The sequence below is a fragment of the Equus przewalskii genome, chromosome 12, assembly GCF_037783145.1.
Source record: "Equus przewalskii isolate Varuska chromosome 12, EquPr2, whole genome shotgun sequence".
Taxonomy (NCBI): Eukaryota; Metazoa; Chordata; class Mammalia; order Perissodactyla; family Equidae; genus Equus; species Equus przewalskii.
Window position 1 is genome coordinate 8,584,992 of NC_091842.1, and position 25,156 is coordinate 8,610,147.

Below are 25,156 nucleotides of genomic sequence, written 5' to 3' on the forward strand. Positions count from 1 at the left end.
CCCAGGGCATAGGATAGGAGAAACCGAAACAGCGTTTATAAAGTACTCCCTCTCCTTCTCCCTCCTTCCTCTGAGAGCTCCCTTCTTTCCCCCCTCCCTTGGGCCCCTCATATGGCCTCTTCTCGTCTGCTTTGCGTGCCTCTCTGCACACTCCAGCTGAGACCAGGCCTTTAAAATTTGGCGGGAACTAACCTCAGCATTTGGAAGGACCAGAGCTGCGCACGCGCGGGACACCTACCTTTCTCTCGCGCGCTAACTTTGCAGCCTCGACAGCCTATCAGAGTGAGCGCCGGAGCCCGAGTCCCGAGGACTCACCAATCGCATCTGGGAGGCGGGCCGCCGTGGAGGCAGTGGCGAGAGGGGGCGGGGACAAGGCGAGGGCACGCGCGGTTCTCGCGGTCAGGGTTTCTGCGGGCCAATGGGAGAGGCCTGAGGGCTGAAGGCAGTGGGGCGTGGTGTTGGCGGCTCCCGCAGCTCGAGGCCGTCCAACGTCGGGCCAATCAGAGTGAGGAGGTGGGTGGAGACTAGCCAATCAGCGTGCAGGATAGGCAAGGCAGGGGGCTGAGGAGTGTCGCCCGGACGCCACCGGCTCCTGAGCTTCTGTCAGGGGAGCCGGGCGTGCGGAGGCGGCTGAGGAGGCGGGAAGGCGGCAGTGGTTGAAGGGGCGATTGCTGCCTTGCGGGGAGGAGGCCCGAGAGCGTGGGCAGCCATGGTGATGGCGGCGAAGAAGGGCCCAGGCCCGGGTGGCGGGGTCGGCGGAGGAAAGGCGGAGGCGGAGGCGGCCTCGGAGGTGTGGTGTCGCCGGGTGCGGGAGCTGGGCGGCTGCAGCCAGGCCGGCAACCGCCACTGCTTCGAGTGCGCCCAGCGCGGGGTCACCTACGTGGACATCACCGTGGGCAGCTTCGTCTGCACCACCTGCTCCGGCCTCCTGTGAGTGGACCGGCGCGGGGGCAGGACCCGGAAGGAGCGGCCGAGAGCCGGCGCGGGGGACAGCGGGGACCCGGGGCGAAGGGACAGAGCCGAGGTGGGGGGCGGCGCGGAGGCCGGGGACGCACCGGATGCGGCGAGAGGCCCGCCTGCTGCAGAGGTGTCATGGGGCAGGGACAGGGGCAGAGGCGACAAGACACCCTGGGAGTCGCGTCGCAGGGGAAGGGAAGGACAGCAGAGAGGAATGGAGAAACTCCCCAAGGGAGGCGAACGGAAAGTGGGGAGAATTGAAGGGAACTGGGGGGCGGGATAGAGATTTAAAGGGCCAGAGAATGACATGCACCTTGAAAGGGAACTTCACGTCGGGGGAGGGCGAAAAGGAAAGAGAGGGGACCAGCTGGGCTCAAGATGAAGGTGTCCCTTTCTTCCCTCTGGCTTGTGCCTCTCCTGGAGTGTGAGATGGAGAACCAGTTTAAAACAGGTAAGTTAACCCAGCTTGACACATGGAGATAGCAGGTAAGGTAAGCAGGTTCCAGTGTTCAGGTGCAGATCCTAATCTTGCAGGGCCCTGGAAGGCTACCCAGAGGCAGATTTCTTACAAATCTAAGAGGCGAGGGCTGCCGGGTTGCCCTCCTAGAGAGCTTAACTTTTCCGAAGGTTTGGGGATCTGGATGAGCCATCCCTTAAGTGTAACAGTTTACACCTTTAAGCTTCCAGTTGCCATGGCCGGATCCTGGTAGTGGCATCCCGCAACTCATTCTAGATTTGGGGGAGTCTTGTTGTATGATCTGCAGTGCTACGCTTGGCTCTGGCACTGTACCTGGTCATGCCTGAGCTAATTCAGAGCCACCGATCTAGCCTGGATTTCTGATTATATAGTAGTAAGCATTTTTCTCCTTAGGGAATTATTTGGTTAGATGCATGATTAACATTTGATACCAGGCCTGTGTCTCTACTTTTAATAAATTTATCAAGGGATTTATTTTGACTTTTTTAGTATTATTTTAATACCTTCATTTGTTGGTTTGGTTTGTTTTTTAACAAGGAGCGTTTTCCTTGTTTCTTCTTACCCCTTTAGGAGCCAAGCAAGGAGGGAGCAGTATTGTTCTTACGTGACAGATGGGAGAACAGAAGCAAAGAGAGGTTTAGTAACTTACCCAATGCCATATGGGGTTGCTGTTTTCAGCATTTGTTGTTTGGTATTAGTTCTGACCATGGCAGACCAGAAATGAAGATCCGGGGCTCCTAAGATACAGTTTAGGATGATTTCTCTATTCGGTTTTTACCTCCTCTGCCAAACTTCTGTGTTGTGAGCAACCTCACTTGTGTGTTGTGAGGATGGACTTGACTTTGGTCTAAGGAAAAGCCGCTATGGCTCTTGGGACAATGATTCCAAGCAAGAATGTGTCAGAAGTTGAGATGGAAACTCAAATGAAGCAAAAAGAGACTTGAGACTGGGACAAAGTACTCTGAGGGGAGCAGGAGCAAAAAATAGGAATATTTATAGCATAAAGTAGAAAGAGAGCAGATTCCTGAAGATCCTGCTGTTAAAAGGAAAATCTGATTATGGAGTCTGGAGAGAAGTAAAGGGAAGCAGGGCAATAAAGTTGATTGTGTATCAGAGTCTAGGTCGTAAGATGAAAATGTTAGGGAGCAGTGTTACTTCATTCCCATGGTTAGCTGTGATGGGATGAAAGATAAAACATGGAATAAATGAGAAGTGCTGACATCATTATCGTGATTTTATAGATCTTGATTTAGAGTCTCCCATAAATAACATTTCCCTGCTATAATGAATATCCCTCAATCAGGCCAGAAGGAGGGCCAAGGGATCTGGGACACACTAAAAACCTGGTTTCTTTTGCTGGAAAAGTTAACTCCTTAAATATCGGTGCACAATTTGTGGAACTTTACCGCTTTCCCCTGTGGTCATTATTGTTGATTTCATTAATGAAAAATCAAACACCCGTGATCTGGGCAGACCCTGCGTGGAGGTAACTATGGCCTAAAGATTGATTAGTTTGTTAGAGAAGTATCCTGAGAGACCTGGCTGTCTCTGGGATATGTGTACCTCAAACTGGGGGCTTAGCTCCTTAGGAACTTAAGTTCCCTTGGGACTAAGTAGGAGGAATCCTGTTTTAGTTTCACAAGATCTAGAGAGGACATTTTTGCCTAGTGCTTTGGTAAAGCATCATGAGAATCACTCGGAGTGATTCTCAAGGTGGTAGACTTTAGGGAACACATTTTGGTGGTTGGGAAATAAGGAGCTAGGCCAACCCTTTGTTAGCAGGAGGTGAGAGGAGAGTGAAGGATCCAGAGGCTGCGCCACTCAATGAAGCTGAACTGAAGGCATGTTGAGCTTATAAAGAGAGAATATCAGAAGAAACTCTGCAAGAAAGCTGGAGTTCCCCCGGCTGTGCCTGTCTGCCTGGGTTCTGGTGGTGCTTCTCTTTTGCTAATTGGAGTTCTAATTAGCATGGACTAGGGCAAGGCATATAGAGCTTTTAAAGGGGTCCTAAAGTATTACCTGTGTCCTCTGATGGACTGTGGAAAGGGCTGGGAGCTGGCCGGTGGGTCTTAGGCAGAGTGTGTGAGTTGGGGCCTGCTTATTGCTGGCTGCAGAGTGAGGAGGGAGCTCACACAGTCCAGCCGGCAGAGGAGAGGCATGGCTCCACGGTGACACATCCACCGGTTAATATCTTAAATCTGCATGGTTGATTGCCCATAGGTTAGGATTTTGTGGTGCTTGGAAGTAAAAATTGTGGTAGGCCAAGAGCCTGCACATTCACTGAGTCGGTCAGTCAACAAATATTTACTGAGTGCCTGTCAAGCCCCAGACACTGTTTTAGGCAGTGGAGATCAGGCAGTGTACAAATCAACAAAGTACCCATCTTCATGTAGCTTATGTCCTAGTGGAGGCCACGGACTCGAAATAAATCATTAAATATATAACTGCAGGTAGTGATAAGTGCTATGAAGTGAAATAAAGCTCAGCATGGCCTAGAGAGTGATGGGAATTCATATTGAGGTGTGATGATGAAAAGAGAAGAAATACTCTTTGTTAAAGTGAAGAGGATATTGAGGGGGAAGAATTGAAGTACCATAGCCAGAGAAAGGAGACAGCAGGACTGGCTTTATTTTGAATTTTGAGTGTGTTACAAATATGTCTACCTCTTAGTGGAATGGAGTATTCTAGGGGCAGTGAGCAGAGTTCCCAGCTGGCTGGATTGGCTGATGGAGCAAAACTGACTGTTCCAGACAAAGTTGAATTTCCCAAGATTTGAAGAGAAATTCAGATTTTGATATTGGCGGGTGGGTATGACTGTGCCTTCATCCCTGCATGTGTGAACTCATTCTCACTCTCTGTTTTTAAATGAGAAATATTTTCTCAGCTGTAGCAAAAACCCACAGCTTCGGTGTGAGGGCCTGGGAGAGAAGCTGCTAGTTTCTGCTGTTTCTAAATTTACGTACATGCTGTCATAATTGTAGGTCCCAAATTTGACCTAGTTTTATTCATTTGGTTTTGTTTCAAAAGCTTATTTCCTTAACCTGGATAGAGATCCTTTGAGTTTCCATAGTATAAACATGTGCTTGTTTGTTTAGTTACATTTCTAACTCTTCCACTAAAGAATGAATCTGCCATTTGAAGCTAGGATGGGATAAAGATTGCCACTAAAAAGGATTTATTTCCAAAGCAGTGCCTTAAATGTTCTTTTTTGTTCTGGTTCACTTGGATGCCCCAATGGATAAACTGCTTTTCTTTAGAAAGAAAATAGATGTTGAGGCCTGAGATCTCGTGACATCAGCGATGGACACTACCTTTGACACCCAGTTTTTTCAGCAAAGTATGTGACCTGCTTTTCTGACCCCGCTGTTTGGATCCATCCTTTTTTTTTTTTCTAAAGATTTTTTTTTTCCTTTTTCTCCCCAAAGCCCCCCGGCACATAGTTGTGTATTTTTAGTTGTGGGTCCTTCTAGTTGTGTCATGTGGGATGCTGCCTCAGCACAGTTTGATAAGCAGTGCCATGTCTGTGCCCAGGATCCGAACCGGCAAAACCCGCCGAAGCGGAACGCACGAACTTAACCATTTGGCCACGGGGCCAGCCCCTGGGTCCATCTTTTAATCCATGGTCCTTTAGGTCTCAATAGTGGATACTTGTCTCTTCTCCTTCTGCACAACTTTACTCTGATAATGGGACTAAGTCAGGATTAAGGTGGACAAAGCTCTGGGCTGGGTGTCAAGTGATGTGCTTGACATCTCTTTATGAGTGACAAGTTCCTACCTTCCTTGTGCCTTAGTTTCCCTGTCTGGCTCACTAGTAGTGGTTCCTAGTTGAAGCACTTTTATCTCCATGGAAGGAAGGGTGTAGTATGTTATTCAGTAATTCAGTACTTTTCCATCTCTCTGTGTTGGAGAAGTAGACATGTCCCTTGCCTTTATTTTATTCCCATTCCTCCATCCCCTCAACCTCACCTTTCATATTCACCTCTGCTGGGCAGAGGTGGACAGAGTCTCAGTAAATTACACATTTAGGCACTCTATCCTACAGGGCCCTTGGACGACTTGAAAAGCCCCTAAGAAAATAATAAATTACCAAAGGGATGAGAAGAAAGGAAAAAAATGTAGAAGGATTTATATTGAGCCTGAAGAAGAGGGCAGCTGGTAGTGCCAGGATTCTACGTGGCTCTGCATGAGACAACAGCTGTTTATCATTGTTACTGAGGAAGAACTACAGGAAATAGATTGAAGCAGGGGAATTTAGATTAGGAGGAAGTTTCCTAAAATTAGTGAAATTGACCCTGGAGCAGGATAATAGGGGAGCCTTCCTATTAGGGACTATTAAAAGTCTGTAATAGGGACTCTTCTTGGTGATGTTTGGGTCCAAGGTAAGAGCTAACCAGGGTTAGCTGGATGCTGCTCAGAGGCAGAGGGATGGAATCCCGGGAGCAAAGAAACGCAGTCTGGGGTATATTAATTTAAACACAAATATGCAGAGGTAAGGAATTCCCAAGTCCAAATCTGGCACAAATGAAAGAACTCGGGTGTTGGGTGGAACTGTTTTTTTCCACTCTTGACCTGGCAGAACCTCCTTATCTGAGCAGCTGAACAAGTTTGAGCTCAGCTCAATCTTATTAAGCAAGATAGAAGTAAAATATGGGCCAGTTTGAGGGTGATGACCACAGAGAAACAAAAGGTGTGATATTTGTAGAAACAGTAGTATGCTTAGTAGAGCCCGAGGGAGGGGAGAGCAGAGAGAGAGAGAGAGAATTGGGCAGACTTTAGGATCTCTGCACATGGCTGCACTTGCCAAGCAATTTAGCGTACTTCAAAGAGTGATTCAGAGTACTTCAAATACCATTTAGGTGCCCTGTGAAAAAGATATCATGGCTCTGCTGAAGGCCTGGGTCCTAGGAATGCACTTGCCTTCATTTGGAAAAACTTGCCCTATTCTGGGCAAATAAATTTATCTGTATATTTCCCCAGCACCTCCTGGTAGAAACAACAGAATGGATTTGCTGTGATAACTGAAGGGCAGTGCCTCCTTCTAGCTCTCACTTCTTCTTTTGGGGAGGACCTGAGAGTTATGTTGGGCAGACTGGGTGCAAGTTGGAGAGTTGGGTCTGTTTGATTCCAGGCCAGTGACTCATATCTGGCCCATTGCATGACCATGGTATGTACCCAGCGGAAAGCAACACTCCTAGAGGAGGGGGGCTCTTGCTTCTAAATTGCTTCTCTCAGCAGCAGTGGCCTCTCTGTGATTCAGAAGCAAATGCTCTGACTCATAGGCCATGTAACTAGGCCCTCTTTCTGGGCTGCAGAGTTTTGCCTTGTCGAGAATTCTCCCTGCCCCCAAACTGTGGCTCTGGTTATACATAATCCAGTCTACAGACATCAAGGTCAGAGCACTGCCTTTTGTACTGTGCTACGGAAACATCCTGTTCCGTCAGATTCGTTTGGCCCAAAGCACCTAAATCACTTATTTGCTCTTCCTTCCCTTCATCCTAACCTCTCCCCCTCCAAAAATAAACTTTCCGGTCCAAGTTCAGCCGTAGGAACCTCTGTTGTTCTGAGCATCCCCTCTAGACTGATGTGTGGGCCGGGTCCCTCCCCCTCCACCTACAAGGAAGCACACCTCCCTGTTTACGCTTTGCTAACAGTTCCTGGTTGTCCTTTCAGGAAATGTCAATGACCTTTTTGTGATACGCTTTGTGTAAACATAATACATTTTACTTTTCCCATAACCATTTCTCTTCCTTCCCCCACTGCTGCATCCTGGTGCCACATTCTCGCTGATCCATCTGTGTGCCTAAATGGCACCCTACTGCATTCAGAAGTTCCCTGGGTCCATCTTGTAAGCAAGTGCCTGGTGATCGAGGACCAGGTCCTATAATTCTTGTATCACCCAAAGTGCCCAGCACAATGCCTTGTGTTTTGGCAAAGTAAATATTTGGTAGTGGGAGGTGAAGAAGAGGACTGGGATCCTGGGGACAGAGAGGTCTGCTCTGGCTAGACCTCAGAAAGGCCTGGTGTTGTGAGGGGGAAGACCTAGGGGTTAAGGGGAGAAAAGGAAAGGGAAAGAGTATAAAAGCGGCTGTCTAGACTTCAAACCTAGACAAAACCAAGCCATTAGTAAGGGAGGCTTTAGGAGAGAAACCTGGAATACCTCTGAAATATGATCAGAAGAGAGTCTTCAGGGCAGATCAAGTTGAAGAGCTATTGTTTGACGTGTAGTAACAAAGCCTTGCTTTTGGTTTTCCCTGCTCTTATCTTTCCTCAGGCCGTGAGTCCTCTTTGATATTGCTTGTCTTTTAAAGGGGTATCTTTACTTAAAAGTCTAGCAGCAGAATTGCTAAAACTGCCCTCAGTTGTAGCCTCCAGTGTCCTGTCCTTTGTTAGATTCCCGTAATGGGTCATTTATTATCCAGAAGGGCTGCTGCCCTTCACTGTTCCCTCTGCGCTGTGTCATCTGCCCCCTGCCCCCGCCGCCTTCACTTACACTAACACGTGCACTGCCCTGCTTCCAGGCTTGGCAGGGTGCCTTTATTCTGCGTGTACACCTGCAAGCGTGAATGTGTGTTTTCCCTATCTTTCTCTGAGATTTCCATTTGGTGAATTTTGTTGTCTCCTCCTTCTCCCTTTGCTTTCCTGAGGGCATCACCTAGGACCCTGTTGAGTTACTTTTATTTTCACATCTTGATTTGCCCATGTTTTCCAGGGGCATAAACGTCTGAAGAGGCCTCAGCAGTTGAGACTGTCTTTCCCGCATATGCCTGTGGTCGTTTGCTCCTAGTCCCAGGGGCTAGTTTCTTTGTTTTGGTGCAGCCGGTTTTGTTTTCTTCTGATGAGGGCAGTAGGTCTAGACCAGAGTAAAACGTAAGGTGTGTCGACGAAAATAATCCATAACCAATCTATCCATGAAAATTTGGGTGAGTTTATTCTGAGCTGAAATCTGAGGACCATGGCCCAGGGCCTTTCTTCCCAAAGGAAGAAAGGGCACCAAAGAAGTGAGGTATACAGAGTGGTTATATACCCCCATACAGGAGGATTCACATATGATTGAAGTGTCCCTCCCACAATAGTCACAAGATTGCCCTGTCAGCACAGCGCTTGATGGACACAGCAGGTAGTGGGTCTGCTATGTCAGAGGGCAAGCAGGAGGCAAGCCTATTGTCTCGAGCTGGGTGGTCACAGGTGAGCTCAGCAATCAATTCCTAGCCTAAGGAAAGATGCTTAATCCTTAAGGGAATGCCAACGTTGGCAGGGGGAGGGAAGTTGTACCTTTATCTCAAGGGCCTTTGTTCTTGCCATAGGGAATATCTCAAGCAGATATACAATGCATGCTCAACAGCCACAGTCAGGCCCTTTTGGAAAGACAAGGTCAGGCCGAATTAGGTTTATACCAAATGGCTTCCTCATACTCTCCAATATATCCTATTGCTTGCCATTTTTTTTTTTTTTAAAGATTTTATTTTTCCCTTTTTCTCCCCAAAGCCCCCCGGTACATAGTTGTATATTCTTCGTTGTGGGTCCTTCTAGTTGTGGCATGTGGGACGCTGCCTCAGCGTGGTTTGATGAGCAGTGCCATGTCCGCGCCCAGGATTCGAACCAACGAAACACCGGGCCGCCTGCAGCGGAGCACGCGAACTTAACCACTCGGCCACGGGGCCAGCCCCTATTGCTTGCCATTTTTATTTGTCAGGTGTAAAGAAAGGGGAACCTATGAAACCCTGCCTGGCTTGGCCCCAGGTTTCCCCTGCTAGAACACTCCGGAGGGCAGTTGAGTGGGGGCGAGGAAGACTTCTCTGCTGTGATCTCCATAGGGCTTCTGTGGGCAGAACTGGATTCCCAGGGAGTTAACAGAACACCCAGAGCTGGCACAAAAGCATCACTACGGGATATATGTTCCTGACTCATGCCAATCTCATATCTCATTGTCGAACCTGAATTCCTCCTGCTTCGCTAAAAGATCTAGCAATGAGAAAGTCTGGAGTATTTCTTTTCCCAGAGATCTCTTGCTAAAAGAGAGGGGCCCTCTGCATCCCTACCCTATGCCAGCTTTCTGTGTAGACAAGAGGAGGGGCGGCCAGCCAAGGGACTCTGGGTTTTGTCTCCAAATCTTACCTTTGTTAGTATAATCAGGAATAGTTATGGGCCTTTGTTTTTTACTTTCCTCATGCTTGAGGGATTTGTGTGTCTTCATGGGCTCTGGGACCTTGAGGGTGTGCTGTCGGTCGAAACAAGAAAGCAGGAAATGGGAAGTGGTCGCACGTCTGAGTTCCCAGAAGTACCCCTCTGCCTTGCAGGCTGAGCCCTGAACTATTGGGGTCTGAGCCAAGGTCGAGGAGGCTTCTGGATGGACAAGTGCTGCCTTCCTCTCCAGAATGACAGGGGTCACACTATGTCCCTGACTCTGTCCTTCCTGCTCTCATTGGAAGCCTCCAAAACATTCTCATTTCCCTTTCCTTGAATTAGAAGTTGCTTCTGGCAGGGAGTTCTACCTGAGCTCAATTTATGTGCCGTTTTATTCTTTCTCCCTCCCCCTCCTCCCATAAACAGACCTGCGGTGCTAACTGCGTTATACTTCTCTTTCCATTTCTCTCCCACAGGAGAGGCCTGAACCCCCCACATCGAGTCAAGTCCATCTCCATGACAACTTTCACTGAGCCCGAAGTAGTATTCCTGCAATCCCGTGGGAATGAGGTGAGCTGCCACTGACAGAGTGGTTACATGCTGGAGTTGCCATATCTGCCCTCAGAGCTTTGCCTCCAGATTATAGAAAAACCTTACAGATTTCCTTTTTAGTCAAGTTCCTCTTATTTTTTAGTATGTCAGATTTCTAGTCTCATGTATATTTACGGAATCTTAGTTATACAAATTATGGTTTGTCTAGGCCCCTTGTTGGAGGAATCAGGGGAAGGAGCTAAATCTTTGTAGGGGGTTGCCCTTGGGCACTCGAGGGGGAAAATGGGTAGAGCTCCAGTTGAGAAGCATGCAGAGTTGACTGGGCCCACCCCTCTGAGGAAGATCTCCTGGAGCCAGCTCAGCTGACCGGAGCGTCAGTAACCCAGGTTTAGTCCATGTCATTTACCTGAAAGTGAGTTAAACCCCTTCCCAGCTAAATCTGCTGGTGGGAAGTTGCCATCCTTGGTGTTAGCAGTACCCAAGCTTACAGTGATTGGCTCACTTGGAGGGTGCAAACAAGGGCCTTTGGAGGGTGTTCTGGAAGTCACAGCTCTGAACATTGTCCCTGAACCCAACCCCATCCAAATTTAGTTCCCCATAATTCTCATGGCCCCCATTTTCTTTTACAAGATGTGCCACAATACGTAATTATAAATTCATTTTTATTTATCTAAGGCATGACCTCCCGTTAGATGATCAGCTCTGTGGGGACAGGGATCCTGTCTCTCTTGTAGGTCTACCAGATCCTTGCGCTGTGCCCACACTCAGTACACAGTGATTGATGAAGAAATTGGAATTGGGATCATTGCCGTTTCATGCTTTCTACTTCAACTCCTCTGTCACCTGACTCCATTCCTTTAGGTTTGCAGGAAGATTTGGCTGGGTCTTTTTGATGCTCGGACATCTTTAATACCAGATTCCAGGGATCCTCAGAAGGTGAAGGAGTTTCTCCAGGAAAAATATGAGAAGAAGAGATGGTAAGGAGGAGGAAAGAGATTGCTGTGGAGACATACATCCACAGCATACTGTATCTGACAGTCAGTTTCCAGAGTCAAATTGGGGCTTCTCCCAAAGGCTAGCCTTGGGCTGAGTCTATTCCACGCCAATTCAATTAGGGCTAAATTCTGACTTCAAAATAACAAAGCTACATGAAAGGACAACTTCTTCTTGATCAGTAGCCTTGCAGATTTGATATCCCCTCTTTTGGGGAGACGGTAGAGTGATTGGAGGGAGAGCTAGGCCTGTGGGAGTGTGGGTTAGTTTTTATAGCTCAGCTGATCTCCTACATGGAAAGAGGTGGCTGGAAGCGCTTGTCCTATAGCTTTATGCTTTTTTTTTTTTTAATTTTTTTGAGGAAGATTAGCCCTGAGCTAACATCTGCCGCCAATCCTCCTCTTTTTGCTGGGGAAGGCCGGCCGTGAGCTAACACCCATGCCCGTCTTCCTCCACTTGATATGTGGGACACCTGCCACAGCATGGCTTGCCAAGTGGTGCCATGTCCACACCCAGGATCTGAACCGGCAAACCCTGGGCTGCTGAAGCGGAACATGCGAACTTAACTGCTGCACCACCGGGCTGGCCCTATAGCTTTATGCTTTTAACTCATTGTTTCGTTCATGATTTACGTGTATTCCATTTTCCTGATGAGGAAAACAACATCTCTGTTCTCTCTTGTCTTTTCTCTCCCCAAGTATCACTTCCTATTGTTTGATCTCTGGGGTGTGTGCATGTTGTGGGGTAACTATAGGGTGGTGAAGAGAATGCAGAGAGCAAGGAGATTGATGGGGATAAAACAGCATTTTCAAGTCCCTCCTGGAGGTGTCCTCAGGATAAAGAAGATACTTTCAGAGTAGAGACCCCATACACGGTAATGGAAGGGGGTTTTATCAGAAGTAGCAGGAGCTGGCAGGATAGACTGTGAGCACTTAGAAGATGAGGCGGCAGGAACTTTTTCTATGGGACTGAGAAGGAGGAATCTGAAGAAACACCTAGGAAACAAAAAGGAGGACCTTGAGTAGGAAGTTGGAAAATAGCATCACCTGTCCATCAGCATTGTTGCAGCTGTTGTTGCTTGAAACCCAAATGGTTTCACGTGTCAGAAAGAGGAGGGAGAGAGGAAGGGAAAATAGACACAAGCCAGAGCAAACTGAACATTCCTGCAGAAAAAATGAGCATCTGACAGTAAAGGGGAAGCTCAAGATAGGCAGAACCTTTCTGAGTTGCTAAATTCCCGTTAGTTTAAAAAGAGAATTAGTAGGGAAAAATGAGAAAGGACTTTGACTGCCATAACCTGTTTTCCCAAACGCCTAACCTGAGGCTGGTCCAAGGTTTTACCCCTTTCCTTTCAGCCTAACTGTTCTTTCTCAAAGGTATGTCCCCCCAGACCAAGTCAAGGGGCCCGCTTACACCAAAGGCAGTGCCACCACCCCTCTCCAGGGCTCCCTCCCGGAAGGGAAGCCCCTGCGGACACTTCTAGGGGATCCTGTGCCGTCTCTCTCAGCTGCTGCCTCCACCTCGAGCCAGGTAACTCTCAGATCTGCCCTTCAGGATTACTTGGGGATTTGGGAGACGGGGCTGTCAGTTTCCTAGATCAAATCCCCTGTACTTAGCAGACAGCAGTACAGCAGGTGTGAGCTGGTTACCTATGTCTTGCATCTATCACCTTGAATCGTATCTTTTGGAAGAAAGAACCCAATAGGAAGTGGTATTTAGGGAAGTCAGAGTATCGTCTTCAAACCTGACCATTCCTCCATGGAAACACCTAAGGGGCTCGGACACTGCTTCAAGCACCTGGGAAAGATGAGGAGGTAACCTTTCCAAGGGGACTATTGGGTGACATCCCTGTAAATCTCGTGGTTACCTTGACTGATAGGTTCTCAAATGTGTGGTTCTAGGAGCCGGTGTACTGAGAAGACAGAGGAATTAGGTATGAGAGGGGCTAAGGCAGCTTGTGCCCAGGAAGCCTCTCGGTTGAGGGCAGTTTCTCCCTCTCTTCTCTCTCCGCTTGCCTCTCTGGGGGCAGCCTGGGGAGCCATGCAGGGGCCTGGGTCATGTCTGGGATTCCAACTGCTCTATGTAATGCCTTCTCCTCCAAGTCTGTCAATCAGTCTCAGTCTCGGATATCCCAGCCCCGGAGCTCTCAGCCACCTCCTCCCTCCTCAGTCAAGAAAGCCAGTACTGACCTGCTGGCTGACATTGGTGGAGACCCCTTCGCTGCTCCCCAGGTGGCACCCGCTTTTGCTGTATTCCCAGCCTTTGGGGGTAAGTAGGACTCGGGATGAGAACCTTCCTACCACACAGGTACCCATAGCACAAGGAATTCACTCCCTTGGGGTGAGCAAGTTTCACGTGGCTCTCTCTCCACACGAATGAACGCAAGGGTCATTCTGAAGCAGCAGGACTGTGAACATTGGGCTGGGAGGGTCGGGGTCAAGTGAGTATGGCCAGGATTATGTTTGGGAGTTTGACCATAACACATTACAGTTGCGGGCTCCTAGCCCTTCCTTTTAGAACACTGGAAATAGCACTTTTATTTCTTTCCGTCTCTATTAAAATGGGAGTAGGGGGATTATCATGTGTTCCATTCCCTCTAGTGTCTGCCCAAAGATCAGGAGTAGCCAAAAGAGAGTTAAATAAAGTGGTATCTAGTGTCCCTTTTTCCTTCTTAAGACCCCCCTCTCAGGGAACCCTAGTACACTGCAGGTGGGAGTGCAAACTGGTGCAGCCACTATGGAAAGCAGTATGGAGTATCCTCAGAAAATTAAGAATAGATCTACCATATGATCCAGCTATCCCACTGCTGGGTATTTATCCAAAGAACTTGAAAACGCAAAGGCGTAAAGATGCTTGCACCCCTATGTTCGTTGCAGCATTATACACAATAGCCAAGACTTGGAAGCAACCTAGGTGCCCATCAAGGGACGAATGGATAAAGAAGATGTGGTATTTATACACAATGGACTACTACTCAGCCATAAGAGATGATGAAATCCGGCCATTTGTGACAACATGGATGGTCCTTGAGGGCATTATGCTGAGTAAAATTAGTCAGAGGGAGAAAGTCAAATACCGTATGATCTCACTCATAAGTAGAAGATAAAAACAACGGCAAACAAACACATAGCAACAGAGATTGGATTGGTGGTTACCATAGGGGAAGGGGTGGAGGGCAAAAGGGATGATTAGGCTCACATGTGAGGGGATGGACTATAATTAGTTTTTGAGTGGTGAACATGATGTAATCTACACAGAATTCGAAATATATTACAATATACATCCAAAAGCTATATAATGTTATAATCCAATGTTACTGCAATTAAAAAAATTTAAATTTAAATTTAAAAAAGACCCTTCTCCCATGAAAAAAAAATTTTATCACATGTCTCTGCCCAAACTAGGCCCTGACAAAAATGTTAATACCTCATGGAATAATGATAAAAGATGGTAGGGAGGGAACTTGAAGGCCTCTGAGATCCCCTTTCCCCTGCATGTTCTGGCTCTCTGCCACAGGGCCCTGCCCTCTCCCTTTGAAGAGGACCCTGTGAAAAGGCAGATGTCCCATCGAGTGGACTTTGGCCTTTAGAACTTGTATACATTATATAGATTACATATACATTTTATATATATAACCTTTGTATTCCCTCCATCTCTAGGCCAGACACCTTCCCATGGGGGCTTTGCCAACTTCGATGCCTTTGGCAGTAGCCCCAGCCCTTCTGCATTTGGAAGCATTCCTCCAGCTGGCCAAGCCCCATTCCAGGCCCAGCCAGCACCCACAGGTAAACTCTGCCCCACGGTTTCCTTTCCCTCTTGCACTGCCTCCAATTGTCTACATCCATACGTCACTCTTCATTCACATCTGCACCAACCTAAGGAATTGTGCAAAGGAGAACAGGACAAAGAGAAGAAGCTCCAGGAAAGGATGAGAGGAGGCCGATGAGGTTCTTGTCAGGCAGAGGGGGCTCTATTCTGTTTTTTTCATGTAAGGACGATGGCTGAAATTCCAGAGGAGTTGTACAGGTTGTGCACTAGATTTCTGACTGGAAGTGAGGGAGACCTGAGTCCTAGACAAATTGAGAATGGACCTGATCTTTTCTCTAGAGTCCTCTGATTGTGTTGTATACTGCCCAAAAGGCAAGGTCTGGTCAGAGTCCAAGGTAGTCTCCAGAAGTCCCCACCCCTCCCTCTTCGCAGAAGCCTGGAAACTCTGCGTTGTGTTGGTTCTGTTGTGCAGTTGACAGAGAGTCTAAAGGCCGCCTTAAAGCATTCGGTTTCTAAGCTCCCAGCCCTGGAGTCTTCATAACCTTTGGGCCGCCCCTCTTCATCTGGACTTCCTGGAAGCAAGGGAGGGCAGCTGGAGCACGGTCAAGACCATCTGCTGGAGAAAGCCAGTGACTTACGCTCTCTCTTTTTCCCCTCCCCCACCTGCCCGCCCTTTCCCCGCTCCACCCTCACTGCCAGCCAGTCGGATGCTAACGGGAAGTTACAGCTTTGGTAAGTTATCCTTCCACCCCCAAGCCTGCCCAAGGTAGGAGCCTAGCAGGTCCTCTGATCCTAGGGTTAGGAAGGATCCCTTCAAGTTTAACCGTTTTACAATGGGGCAGAGCTTAGCCCAGAGCCGAGAATTCCTGACTCCTGCTCTGCCACAGCCTTCCCACTGTGCCCTGTGAACTGGTTGGTTGCTTTGGTTTTTATTTTATTTTAATTTTTTCAAATGGGACAAAAAGAAACATTTTATATTGCTAAAAGTTTACATTCACTAAGTTCTCACATCTTGAACTTAAAGTGACTGACAGGGTAGCCTTGAAATTCATAAAGCAAAAAACTATTAGACACGATAAAAAGCTAATAAACCAACGGAGAAGGAGACTGGAATAGACTGTCTCACAAGATTAATAGATAAATTCGAGAGACAAGTAAGGAAGAGGACGATTTGAGTAACACTTGAACAAGTTTGACCTAAGACATATAAGTAGAACTTTGTAACCAAAACACAGAATATATATTATTTCCAAACACATTACTCTTTTAGGGCCAGCCCGGTAGTGCTGCAGTTAAGGACACACCTTCCACTTCCGCAGCCCGGGGTTCACCAGTTCGGATCCCGGGTGCAGACATGGCACCGCTCAGCAAGCCATGCTGTGGCAGGCATCCCACATATAAAGTAGAGGAAGATGGGCACGGATGTTAGCTCAGGGCCAGGCTTCCTCAGCAAAAAGAGGAAGATTGGCTGCAGAAGTTAGCTCAGGGCTAATCTTCCTCAAAAAAAAAATTTACTCTTTTATAATTTGACCATATACTAGAAAATAAAATCTCCATAAATTCTAACAAATAGAAATTGCATAGGTCACGTTCTATATGATTAAAGATGTCCCAAAATAATGTTTCATATCCTTAAAGGCATGAAACAGAGAAGGAGAAAATCATTACAATGTGGAAAACAGACAAAAAGCTAATAGCCATAGTGTATTTTTTAAACTCCTATAAATAAGAAAGAAGAGAATAATGGACAAGGGATACAAGCAGATAATACCTAGATAAAATGTGAAAATGTCCTCAACCTGACGAATCAGGGAAAAAGCAAATTAGGAGAAGAGAATAATTGTGCACATTAAATTCACATAAATTACAAAGATTGATAATGGCCAGTATTGTGTGGGGAAAATGGGTCCTTTGGTATGTTGTTGGTAAGAATGTAAATTGGTACAGGAGTATTCAATTTAGTGAGAGGGAAGTGGTTCTGGAAACAGAACGGGAAAGGAAACAGCCTATACAAAGTGGTTATAAGTTGGGCCATTCAGAAATATGTTTCTAGCATGACTGATTGCTTTAAAGAGAGAGCTTTAAAGGCCCAGGCTTCACAGGAGAGAAGGCAGGCGGCAGCCTTGGAGCCATCCGGGGCTGACCCTGGGATGAAGCATTTGCCCAGTGACTGGTTATCACAAAAAGCAGACAGTCTGCAGCCAGATCCAGAGCCACCCAGCACTGGTGAGGCTCTTGCCATTGCTCGGAGTGTCCATGTGTCACTCTCCATGAGGGAGGATTGAACTCCTTTTTTTTTTAAAGATTTTGTTTTTTAAAGATTTTTTAAACTTTTCCTTTTTCTCCCAAAGCCCCCCAGTACATAGTTATATATTGTTAGTTGAGGGTCCTGCTAGTTGTGGCATATGGGATGCCGCCTCAGCATGGCTTGATGAGTGGTGCCGTGTCTGTGCCCAGGATCCGAATCGGGAAAACCCTGGGCCGCCAAAGCAGAGCGTGCGAACTTAACCACTCGGCCATGTGGCCGGCCCCCGAGAACTCCATTTTGAGTTGAGGAAACTGGCTCAGCTTGGCCAGTGACTTGGCCAAACTTGAATGGCTGATAAGCGGCAGATCCCATTCACTTTCCAGCACACAGTGATCATGGGGCCGTTTCTGAGTGTAACATAAAGAACTACTGGGTATAAAGTAGGGAGATTGTGGTGAGAGGTGGGTGTCTCTTCTGACAAGCCTGGTTGTATTTTTATATTTCTGAGGGGGAGGACGGAGAGGGCAGGTTTCTAAAACTGCCTTTTCCCCTGAAACTGCTATAAGGCATGTATACACACCCAGCTGTGTGGAGTGAGGCTCTGGAAGTGTAGAAGCAAACAAGAGCCCAGGTATTCCTGGCTCGCCTCCTTTCTGAGGATGTGCTGTCTGTGCACTGCCGACCCTGCCTGAGCGAGGGCCAGCTCTGCCCTCTAGTGTCCGCAAGGAAGCACATGCACTGAGTGCAGACAGCAGGACAGTCCTTCTCCCAGCCTGGAAGGGCTGAGGACCTGGGAGGGGAGCTCCCTGGCATGAAGGCCCAGAGCAGGACAGGAGAGTCTGACCTAAGTGATGACAGGGAGCTGTGTTCGCTTGGAATTCCATACACCCCGAGTCAATGAGGCAAGGGAAAGGCCGGAGGCCTGAGAATCAGAAGATCCACACCACCCTGCTGGCTTTCCAGCCTTCCTTATGGCCTGGGCATTGGAGAGGATGGAAGAGCAAGTGTGCACAGTGGCGTTATAGTCTAGTGCTTGTTCCTCCAGAAAGCCTGGGAGTTGGGGAGGGAGGGTGGCCAAGGAGAACACTGTCTTTTAAGTGCCGGCACTCAAGAAGCAGCCCATCTTTGGAACCTGTCTTCCCTGCTGGATTCTCAGCTTCTCCAGGTTAGAGCTGGGTCACTGTCGGTCATGCTCAGTGCCTAGCACAGCGACGACACCCTTAAGAATGGTTTTCGGATAAATACAGCCTAACAGTTTAGAAAAGGAAGAGCATGGAGATTCAAAATAGAGTTCTGGGGCATTCAAAAAAATGCCCAAAACTTTACTGACAAGAAGCCAGGCTGAGGGTTGAGGGGCCAGGGAGCAGTGTGGATTTGAGAACCAGCCTGGCTTTGCCATTTCCTTCCCCACCTCGTGACTTTATCTTTCCCTGTCCCTCCTTCTTCTTCTTGTCTCTGAGAAAGAAAAGGATCTTCTCTTGGGACGGTTGCCCCCTCATGCTTTCCCACTTTCAGCAGACTTTTGTCTCATCAGCTTTCTTATCTGAATTTCACCTCCACTTTTTCCACCTCTGCTGGCATATTCCCTTCCTCCCACAAATACACTTACAGTTGCCCGTCCTACAAAATGTTCCCGCAGCCTTACGCCTGCTCGTCTCTGTTGTCTCAGCTCCTTCCACAGCCCTGCCTCTGGGAAGAGGAGCCTATGGCCTTCCTTTACTCATTTTGTTGTCCTGTGTCCTATTTTTTTTTTTTACACATTTTATGGCATAATATACATATTGTTCTGCACCTTGAGTTTTCTTTAACTTAATAGCACTGTTAGCCTTTTTTAATCAGTGCATGAAGAGCTTCCTCATTCCTTTTTTTATAGCTGCACAATAGTCCGCCGTATTACATATCATAATCTATTTAATCAGCCCCCTATTGAAGAATCTTTAGGATGCTCCAGTCTTTTGCTGTTAAACAATGCTGCAGTTAATAATCCTGTATATGTCACATTTTGCACATTTGCAAGTTATATCTGTAAGAAAATTCCTGGCAGTGGAATTGGTCTACTGGGGACACAGTTGATGCAGAAAAAAACCCAAAGATATCTCACTACAAATATGTCAAGTGCTATGAAGGGGAAACACAAGGTTCTATAAGAGGAAAACGAGGATCAAATTCATATTGTGGGACAGGGAAGGCCCATCCGAAGACATGGCTCTGTAAAGACTAGAGGGTGGGTAGGAGCTCGCAGGCCAAGGCCCTGGGTGGGGCCTCTTGTTCAAGGGAGAAGCAGAGCGTGAGGGAAGGTCAGAGTTGAGGGCCTTGTGCACTTATGTTTACGATCTGAGTCAGCCATCATGTGTTCCTTTGAGACCTTGTCTTGCTTCTCTGACCCTGGAAACAACTTCTTCTATCATCAGTATGATTTTAAAATACTTTCACTTGCCTCAGAGGGTCTTTACAGCCACTGTACAAGAGGGCAGGAAAAAATGGGCTCAGGAGAATGAGACGGTTTGCTAAAGTCACAGGGGTAGCAAGTGGTAAAGCCACAACAAGAATCCAGTTCTTCTCACTCTGCCTATTCCAGCGTTCATGCAGCATACAGTTCTTGAGCACTGTCCTGTGGCAGATGCCATGGAAAGCGCATTTCCCTTCGGTGATAATGAGTCTTCCAGCACTCACAAAAATAAACCCTTCAACTGCTTGTAGCCTCATTTTACCCTCACAATAGCCCAGAGTGGTTGACAGGATCCTACCGTACAGATGAGATGTAGACACGCACATAAAGAGGCTTTCTTAAAACGACAGGGCCTCGGGCCTCTTCCCGTGACATGAGATTGCTTGGGATTTCTAGGACTTGCTCCTCGGGCTGTTTTGTAATGTAAAACTCCCATGTGTGGCTTGCCCTCTGTGCTTTTTCTTTTTAGACCTGAAGACCAGGGAGGGTAGGGGACCCTGCAGTCGGCCCTGCCCCATGAGCAGTGTGCCCAGGCTCTGCTCTAAGCTCGTAGCCTCAGGCTGGCCTCCTGAGAGGAGGTGGCTCAGGTGGGAGCAGGAACAGTGCTGATAGCTGGACGTTCATGCTCATCACCCCCAGTGCCATCTCCACACTCCATGGGAGTCTCCCGAGGGTCCTCGGGCCTTTCTGCCCTTCACAGCTGCTCCTCCACCCCCTCTACCTGCCGCTTCATATGACCTATCCATAAATGGAAATGCTGGTTTGAGGAAAGGACAGATTTTTCTATCTCTTGAGGGAAAAATGGGACGTGTAAGTCAAACTAGAGCAGGAGGGCCAACGATCCGACACAAGGAAGAAGGGCTTTTCTCTCAGCAGTGGCGCCCTGAGCACTAGGGAGATCGAGAAAGGCTGAGTATCACGTGGCCTAGAATTCTGGGTGGGAGACAAGCCCTCTGAACTGGGTGATCCTTGGGAAAATGGACTGGCTCAGAGAAGCCAGTTGGTGCCTCTCATGCCATCACTCCACTCCTTCTCCACCACATCCTCGCCTCTGTCTCTTCTCCTGCCCCTTCCATCCTGTCTCACCCCAGCCCTCCGTGTTTTACTTCCTGTGATTGCCCAGGGAGCAGCCAGGGGACTCCATTTGGTGCCTCTCCTCTTGCGCCTGCCAGTCAGCCCAACAGCCTCACAGATATGGGCAGTCTCCTGGGAGCCGGGGCGTCAGCTGGAGGTGTCCCTAGCAGGTAGGTCTGTATGTCAGGGAGTTTGTCTTTGAGCAGGAGAGCCAGCCAAGAAACCTCAGCTCCTCCTGCCCGGCAGGACAGGGTTTGCCATCTCCTGTCCTTTGCCCAGCTTGTCTCCTTGGTGCTGGATGATATGCATGCCGACTTCTCTCCCCATATTGCAGCATCTTCGGGATGGCCGGCCAGGTCCCCACGCTCCCATCGGCTACGACTGGTGGAGGTGGCAGTGCAGGACTTGCCTTTGGAGGTGAGTCTTGCTTGTGGAGACCCAGGGTGGGGATCCAAAGCCAAGAGGAAAGTGGGGGCTCTGGACAGGGAGGGGAGTGGAGAGAGATGCACACCAAAATTTAGAGGGATGCTCAGTTATCGCAATATTAACCAAATGAGAACAAAAAAAATAACTGTCTCTTTCTCCCCCCTCCATTCCACGTTGAGCAGCCTTCACCAACCCTTTCACAGCTCCTGCTGCTCACCCACAGCTGCCTTCCACCAACCCATTCCAGCCCAATGGCATCACCACAGGTAAGCCTCCCAGACTGTCCCCTGGCCCTGACTTTCTCCAGGGCGTCAATTCTCCCGCGCGCCTCTCTCTTAACACCCCAACCCCATACTGTCAGGAGGAGCAGCAGGCAGCCTAAGCTGACAGTTGTGGTCCTCCCAAAACGAGTCCCCCTGCTCACCCTTTATCAGCCCAGGCCAGACCCAGTTTAGTTTCCAGGCCACCTAGTGGGCAAAAAGTAGAAGCACCCAGGTCACAGAGTCAGGATTTCAGAATTAGACAGACTGACGCTCACCTGAGCCAGTTCAGAGGTTTCCTGGTGACTGGTACTGTCAGCCATTCTCACTTCTCCAGCCCTCAGCAGTGTCACTCTGGGAGCCCAGCCTCGGGCCCTTCTGTGTCCCTCCTGAAACCATGACCCTTGTTCCCTGCCCTCATCAGCCAGAGTCCTGTGGTCTCCTCTTACTTACCCTCCTCCCCAGCCTCTGCTTTTCTCTCTTCAAACTCATGCCCCCATTCCCTTTTTTCATTCTCAAAAACCTGGAGGCCAGGAAGAGAGCATAATAATGGCTACCAAGCTGACCCACGTGGCAGGCCCACTGCTGAGCACTTTGCGTCGTTACCTAAATTTCACAGCAGCCCCGGGAGATAGGTACGGTCCCCATTTTAGAGAGGAGAGAACTGAGGCACGGAGAGGGCTAACCATTTTCTTTAGTTTCTGCAGTTTCGTAGGTAGCCATGCCTGGCTTGTAACTACTGTGCTCTCCACGCCACAAGCCGCTGCAGGCAGGAGGAAGGCAGCCTGGAAGGCTGCATGGAAGCTCAAGAGTTCCATGGCTCATTCAGGGTACCTCTGCAGGGTACCGCCGGCTAGGGAAAAACCATATCCCATTTCCCCACGGGGAGGATTTAGGAAGAAGTGTACTCCAGCCTCCCTTCTAGAGCTTCACCTGAGCCTCATGTTCCTCACCCCACAGGGCCTGGCTTCGGGATGAGCAGTGCTGGGCCTGGCTTCCCCCAGACAGTGCCACCCACTGGAGCCTTTGCCGGCACCTTCCCACCACCGATCTTCCCCACACAGACATTGGTGGCTCAGCAGCAGAATGGTAAGGGCTTCAGACCTCACCCCCAGGGACTGTGTGTGTGTTTATGAAGGAATATTAGGGAGCCAGACATCTGAGCTAGTTCCCCTTTGGACCAGTAGGGGGGAGCAGGGAAGCAACAGTGGCCTGTGTCCTCTGACTCAGCTCCACACCCATTACCTCAGTCAGGCAGGCAGGCAGGCCCCTCTTGCTGCCCCCTCCCCACCCCCGGGAACTAGATATGCCTGCCCTGCAGAGGGGTGGGTGAGCTGGTCAGGACCGGCATGACGGACAGGCTCATGGCAACTGAGTGTCCGCTCCTGCTTCCCAGGCTCTTCCTTCAGCGACTTAGGATCAGCCAAGCTGGGGCAGAGGCCACTAAGCCAGCCAGCGGGCATCTCCACCAACCCCTTCATGGTGAGTGCCCTCGTGTGGGCGTGTGTGGGGGATGGCCTTTCACTCTAGGGGTTGGTGACAGAATCCTTCCAGGACAGGAGGTCCATGTGGGGTGGAACTCATGCCCCTTCCTCTGAAGATCTGCCTGGTCTATGCCAGGGAGGAGGGCGTTAGGCAATGGGCCTCAGCTCTTCTGGGCCCTGTCACCTCCACACTGCCCGCCCCTCCACTGGCCTCTTAGCTCCCTCACTTTCCCACTGTCCTCAGCATGGTAATTTTGAGGGAGAAAGGAATCCTGAACTACATTTTTTCTGTGGCCTCCAGCTTTTCTCCACTAATCTAACAATTTGTGGTGGTTGTTGTTTCTTTCTAGACTGGATCCTCATCAAGCCCATTTGCCTCCAAACCTCCGACCACCAACCCATTCTTGTAGCACTGTGTCCTGGGGTGGGCCCTTCTCTGCTCTCTGGGGCCCCTCTACTGCCTGGAGCTCTGGTGACCACTTGCCTGTGGCATTTCTGTGCGTCTGAGACCAGAATGGGCCTTATTTTGTAGGGTAGGGATCCTAGGGATGGTAGAGGTCCTGATGCTTTGCTTGGGGCTTGCAGATAAAAGGCAGCTTCCCAGGTCAGCTACCCCCAAGGCTTCCTCCCTCCCTCCCTCCAGCCCGAGCCCAGGCAGGAGGCCCAGGAGGAGAGAAGGCAGGGCCTGGCCTCGAGGAGTGATGGTGTTTCATTTCTCAAATTATTCATTATGATGACAATCATCCTCCTCCTCTCCTGCCCTCAGCATACACAGTGCTCCCTTCACTCCCAGCCCTGGGCGCGGAGGAAGCTGTGGGCACAGACTGACGGGCTTTCCCTGTGGGAACAACTCTTTCCCCATGCCCAGCTTTCCAGCACTGTTCTCATGGAGGGAAGCACAGTGGGGAAGTAGGGGAGAGGTGGAGATGAGGCGTGGTGTTGCTGTGAAGGCCCAGGGAGGGGTGGGGGCAGCCAGAGTGCCCTTGGGGCCCTGCTTGGGCCAGCATACCCTTTTCTCCCCACCCCTGCCCGGCAAGGAGGCCCTCCATGGCTGTGCTTCCCCAGCTCCCTCCCTCATCCTGGGCATTCAGGATGAATAGTTTTACTGACATACTTAAACGTGCCCAGCTCCTGTCAAGCACTTTAGTTAGCCGTGGTGTCATGTTTGGATACCGGTGTTTTATATTTATACATAGAGAATTTTCTAATATAGGCTATTATATATATACACACATAGAGAGATATACACACATGCAGCCGTTCTCCCGCTCAGACAGCTCTTTGACATGGGGAATGGGACGAATCCCCATCTGTGCCTCCACCAGCAAAGCCAGAGCTCCAGGGGGTGGGGGGGAGGGCAGTCACATGTCCTGTCCACCCCAGAGCCTGGGCTTTTCCAGGGAAAGGCTTTGTGCAATTGGCTGTTTTTTCTTTCTTTTTTCCACGTGCCTCCCCTGCCCCCAATCTCTGCACCAAAGCTGTTGCTGGCAATGTTGGAAAAGAACTGCATTTGAAAGAAAAAGAAAATGGCTCCCGTGGTCTTGCTTTGGGTCAGCTCAAGGGGCCTCATGTCAGTCAGCATGACTGCCTGGGTCTGTGACGATGCTGCCTGGCCAAGGACAGGACTGGTTGCCAGACAGAGCCAGTCCCTCTCTGAACTTGAGTACCCTGTCAGCAATGGGATGGCGTGTCAAGGGAGTCAGGTGGCTGTAGTTGGGGGGGGGGGGGGCGGGGCAGGCGATTGCCACTGGGGCTGGGGCGGACAAAGGAGGAGGTGTCAGTGCGGAGATGGGACTACAGCTCCCCCTCTCCTGGGTTGGGTGCATTCTCAGCTCCTCCCCAGACGTTCCACCTGAGCATGTTGTGTCAACAGCAGTGGTGTCTGCGCTGTTTGTGTGGTGACAAGACAGACAGCTTGGGTTAAACACCTCGCCTGGTGGAGAGGCCCAGGACTCGGCCTTGCTGTCAGGAGAGGTTCCTCCCTTTTTCTCCGTTGCCCAGGAACTCTGGCCTTTCAGCTGTTCATTCTTGAGACTTCTCTGGGTCTTTCTACCCCGTGACCTTTAATTGCATAACAGCAAGGAGAGGTGAAGACTGTGTTATCACTTTATTTAGTTCCAGGGTTTTTCTGGAAATACCTCCAGCTGCTGCTATTTGCCCAGCCAAGCATGGCCTCGCCACCTTTCCAAGGCTCAGTACCCCTCCTGTCTTGTGTCTGTTCTCTCAGCCTCTGCCCTCCTCCCATGTCCTGGTGGATCTCCTGGGTGGACCACCATCCTTTTCTCCCGGGTTTTTCATGTTCTGTCCCCTTCTCCCAGTATTTTTCTGTCACCCTTGCTTGTC

General features: G+C 49.3%; 1 protein-coding gene across 4 annotated transcripts; it reads left to right on the forward strand.

Moving 5' to 3' along the window:
* The first annotated feature begins 502 nt into the window (after positions 1-502).
* AGFG2 (ArfGAP with FG repeats 2) lies at positions 503-24,340 on the forward strand. Of its 4 annotated transcripts, none has more exons than XM_008527322.2 (13): positions 503-930; positions 10,036-10,129; positions 10,973-11,088; positions 12,481-12,634; positions 13,207-13,372; positions 14,764-14,889; positions 15,572-15,604; positions 20,693-20,813; positions 20,978-21,060; positions 21,252-21,335; positions 22,290-22,418; positions 22,726-22,811; positions 23,164-24,340. In XM_008527322.2, the coding sequence occupies exons 1-13, from the start codon at positions 710-712 to the stop codon at positions 23,221-23,223; spliced, it is 1,473 nt and encodes a 490-aa protein (XP_008525544.1). In that variant the 5' UTR covers positions 503-709; the 3' UTR covers positions 23,224-24,340. The 4 variants fall into 4 exon arrangements, with proteins under 4 accessions (XP_008525544.1, XP_008525545.1, XP_070423769.1 ...); XM_070567668.1 differs by lacking the exon at positions 503-930 and adding an exon at positions 1,016-1,408; XM_008527323.2 differs by lacking the exon at positions 15,572-15,604 and having other exon boundaries at positions 510-930.
* The last annotated feature ends 816 nt before the right edge of the window (positions 24,341-25,156 follow it).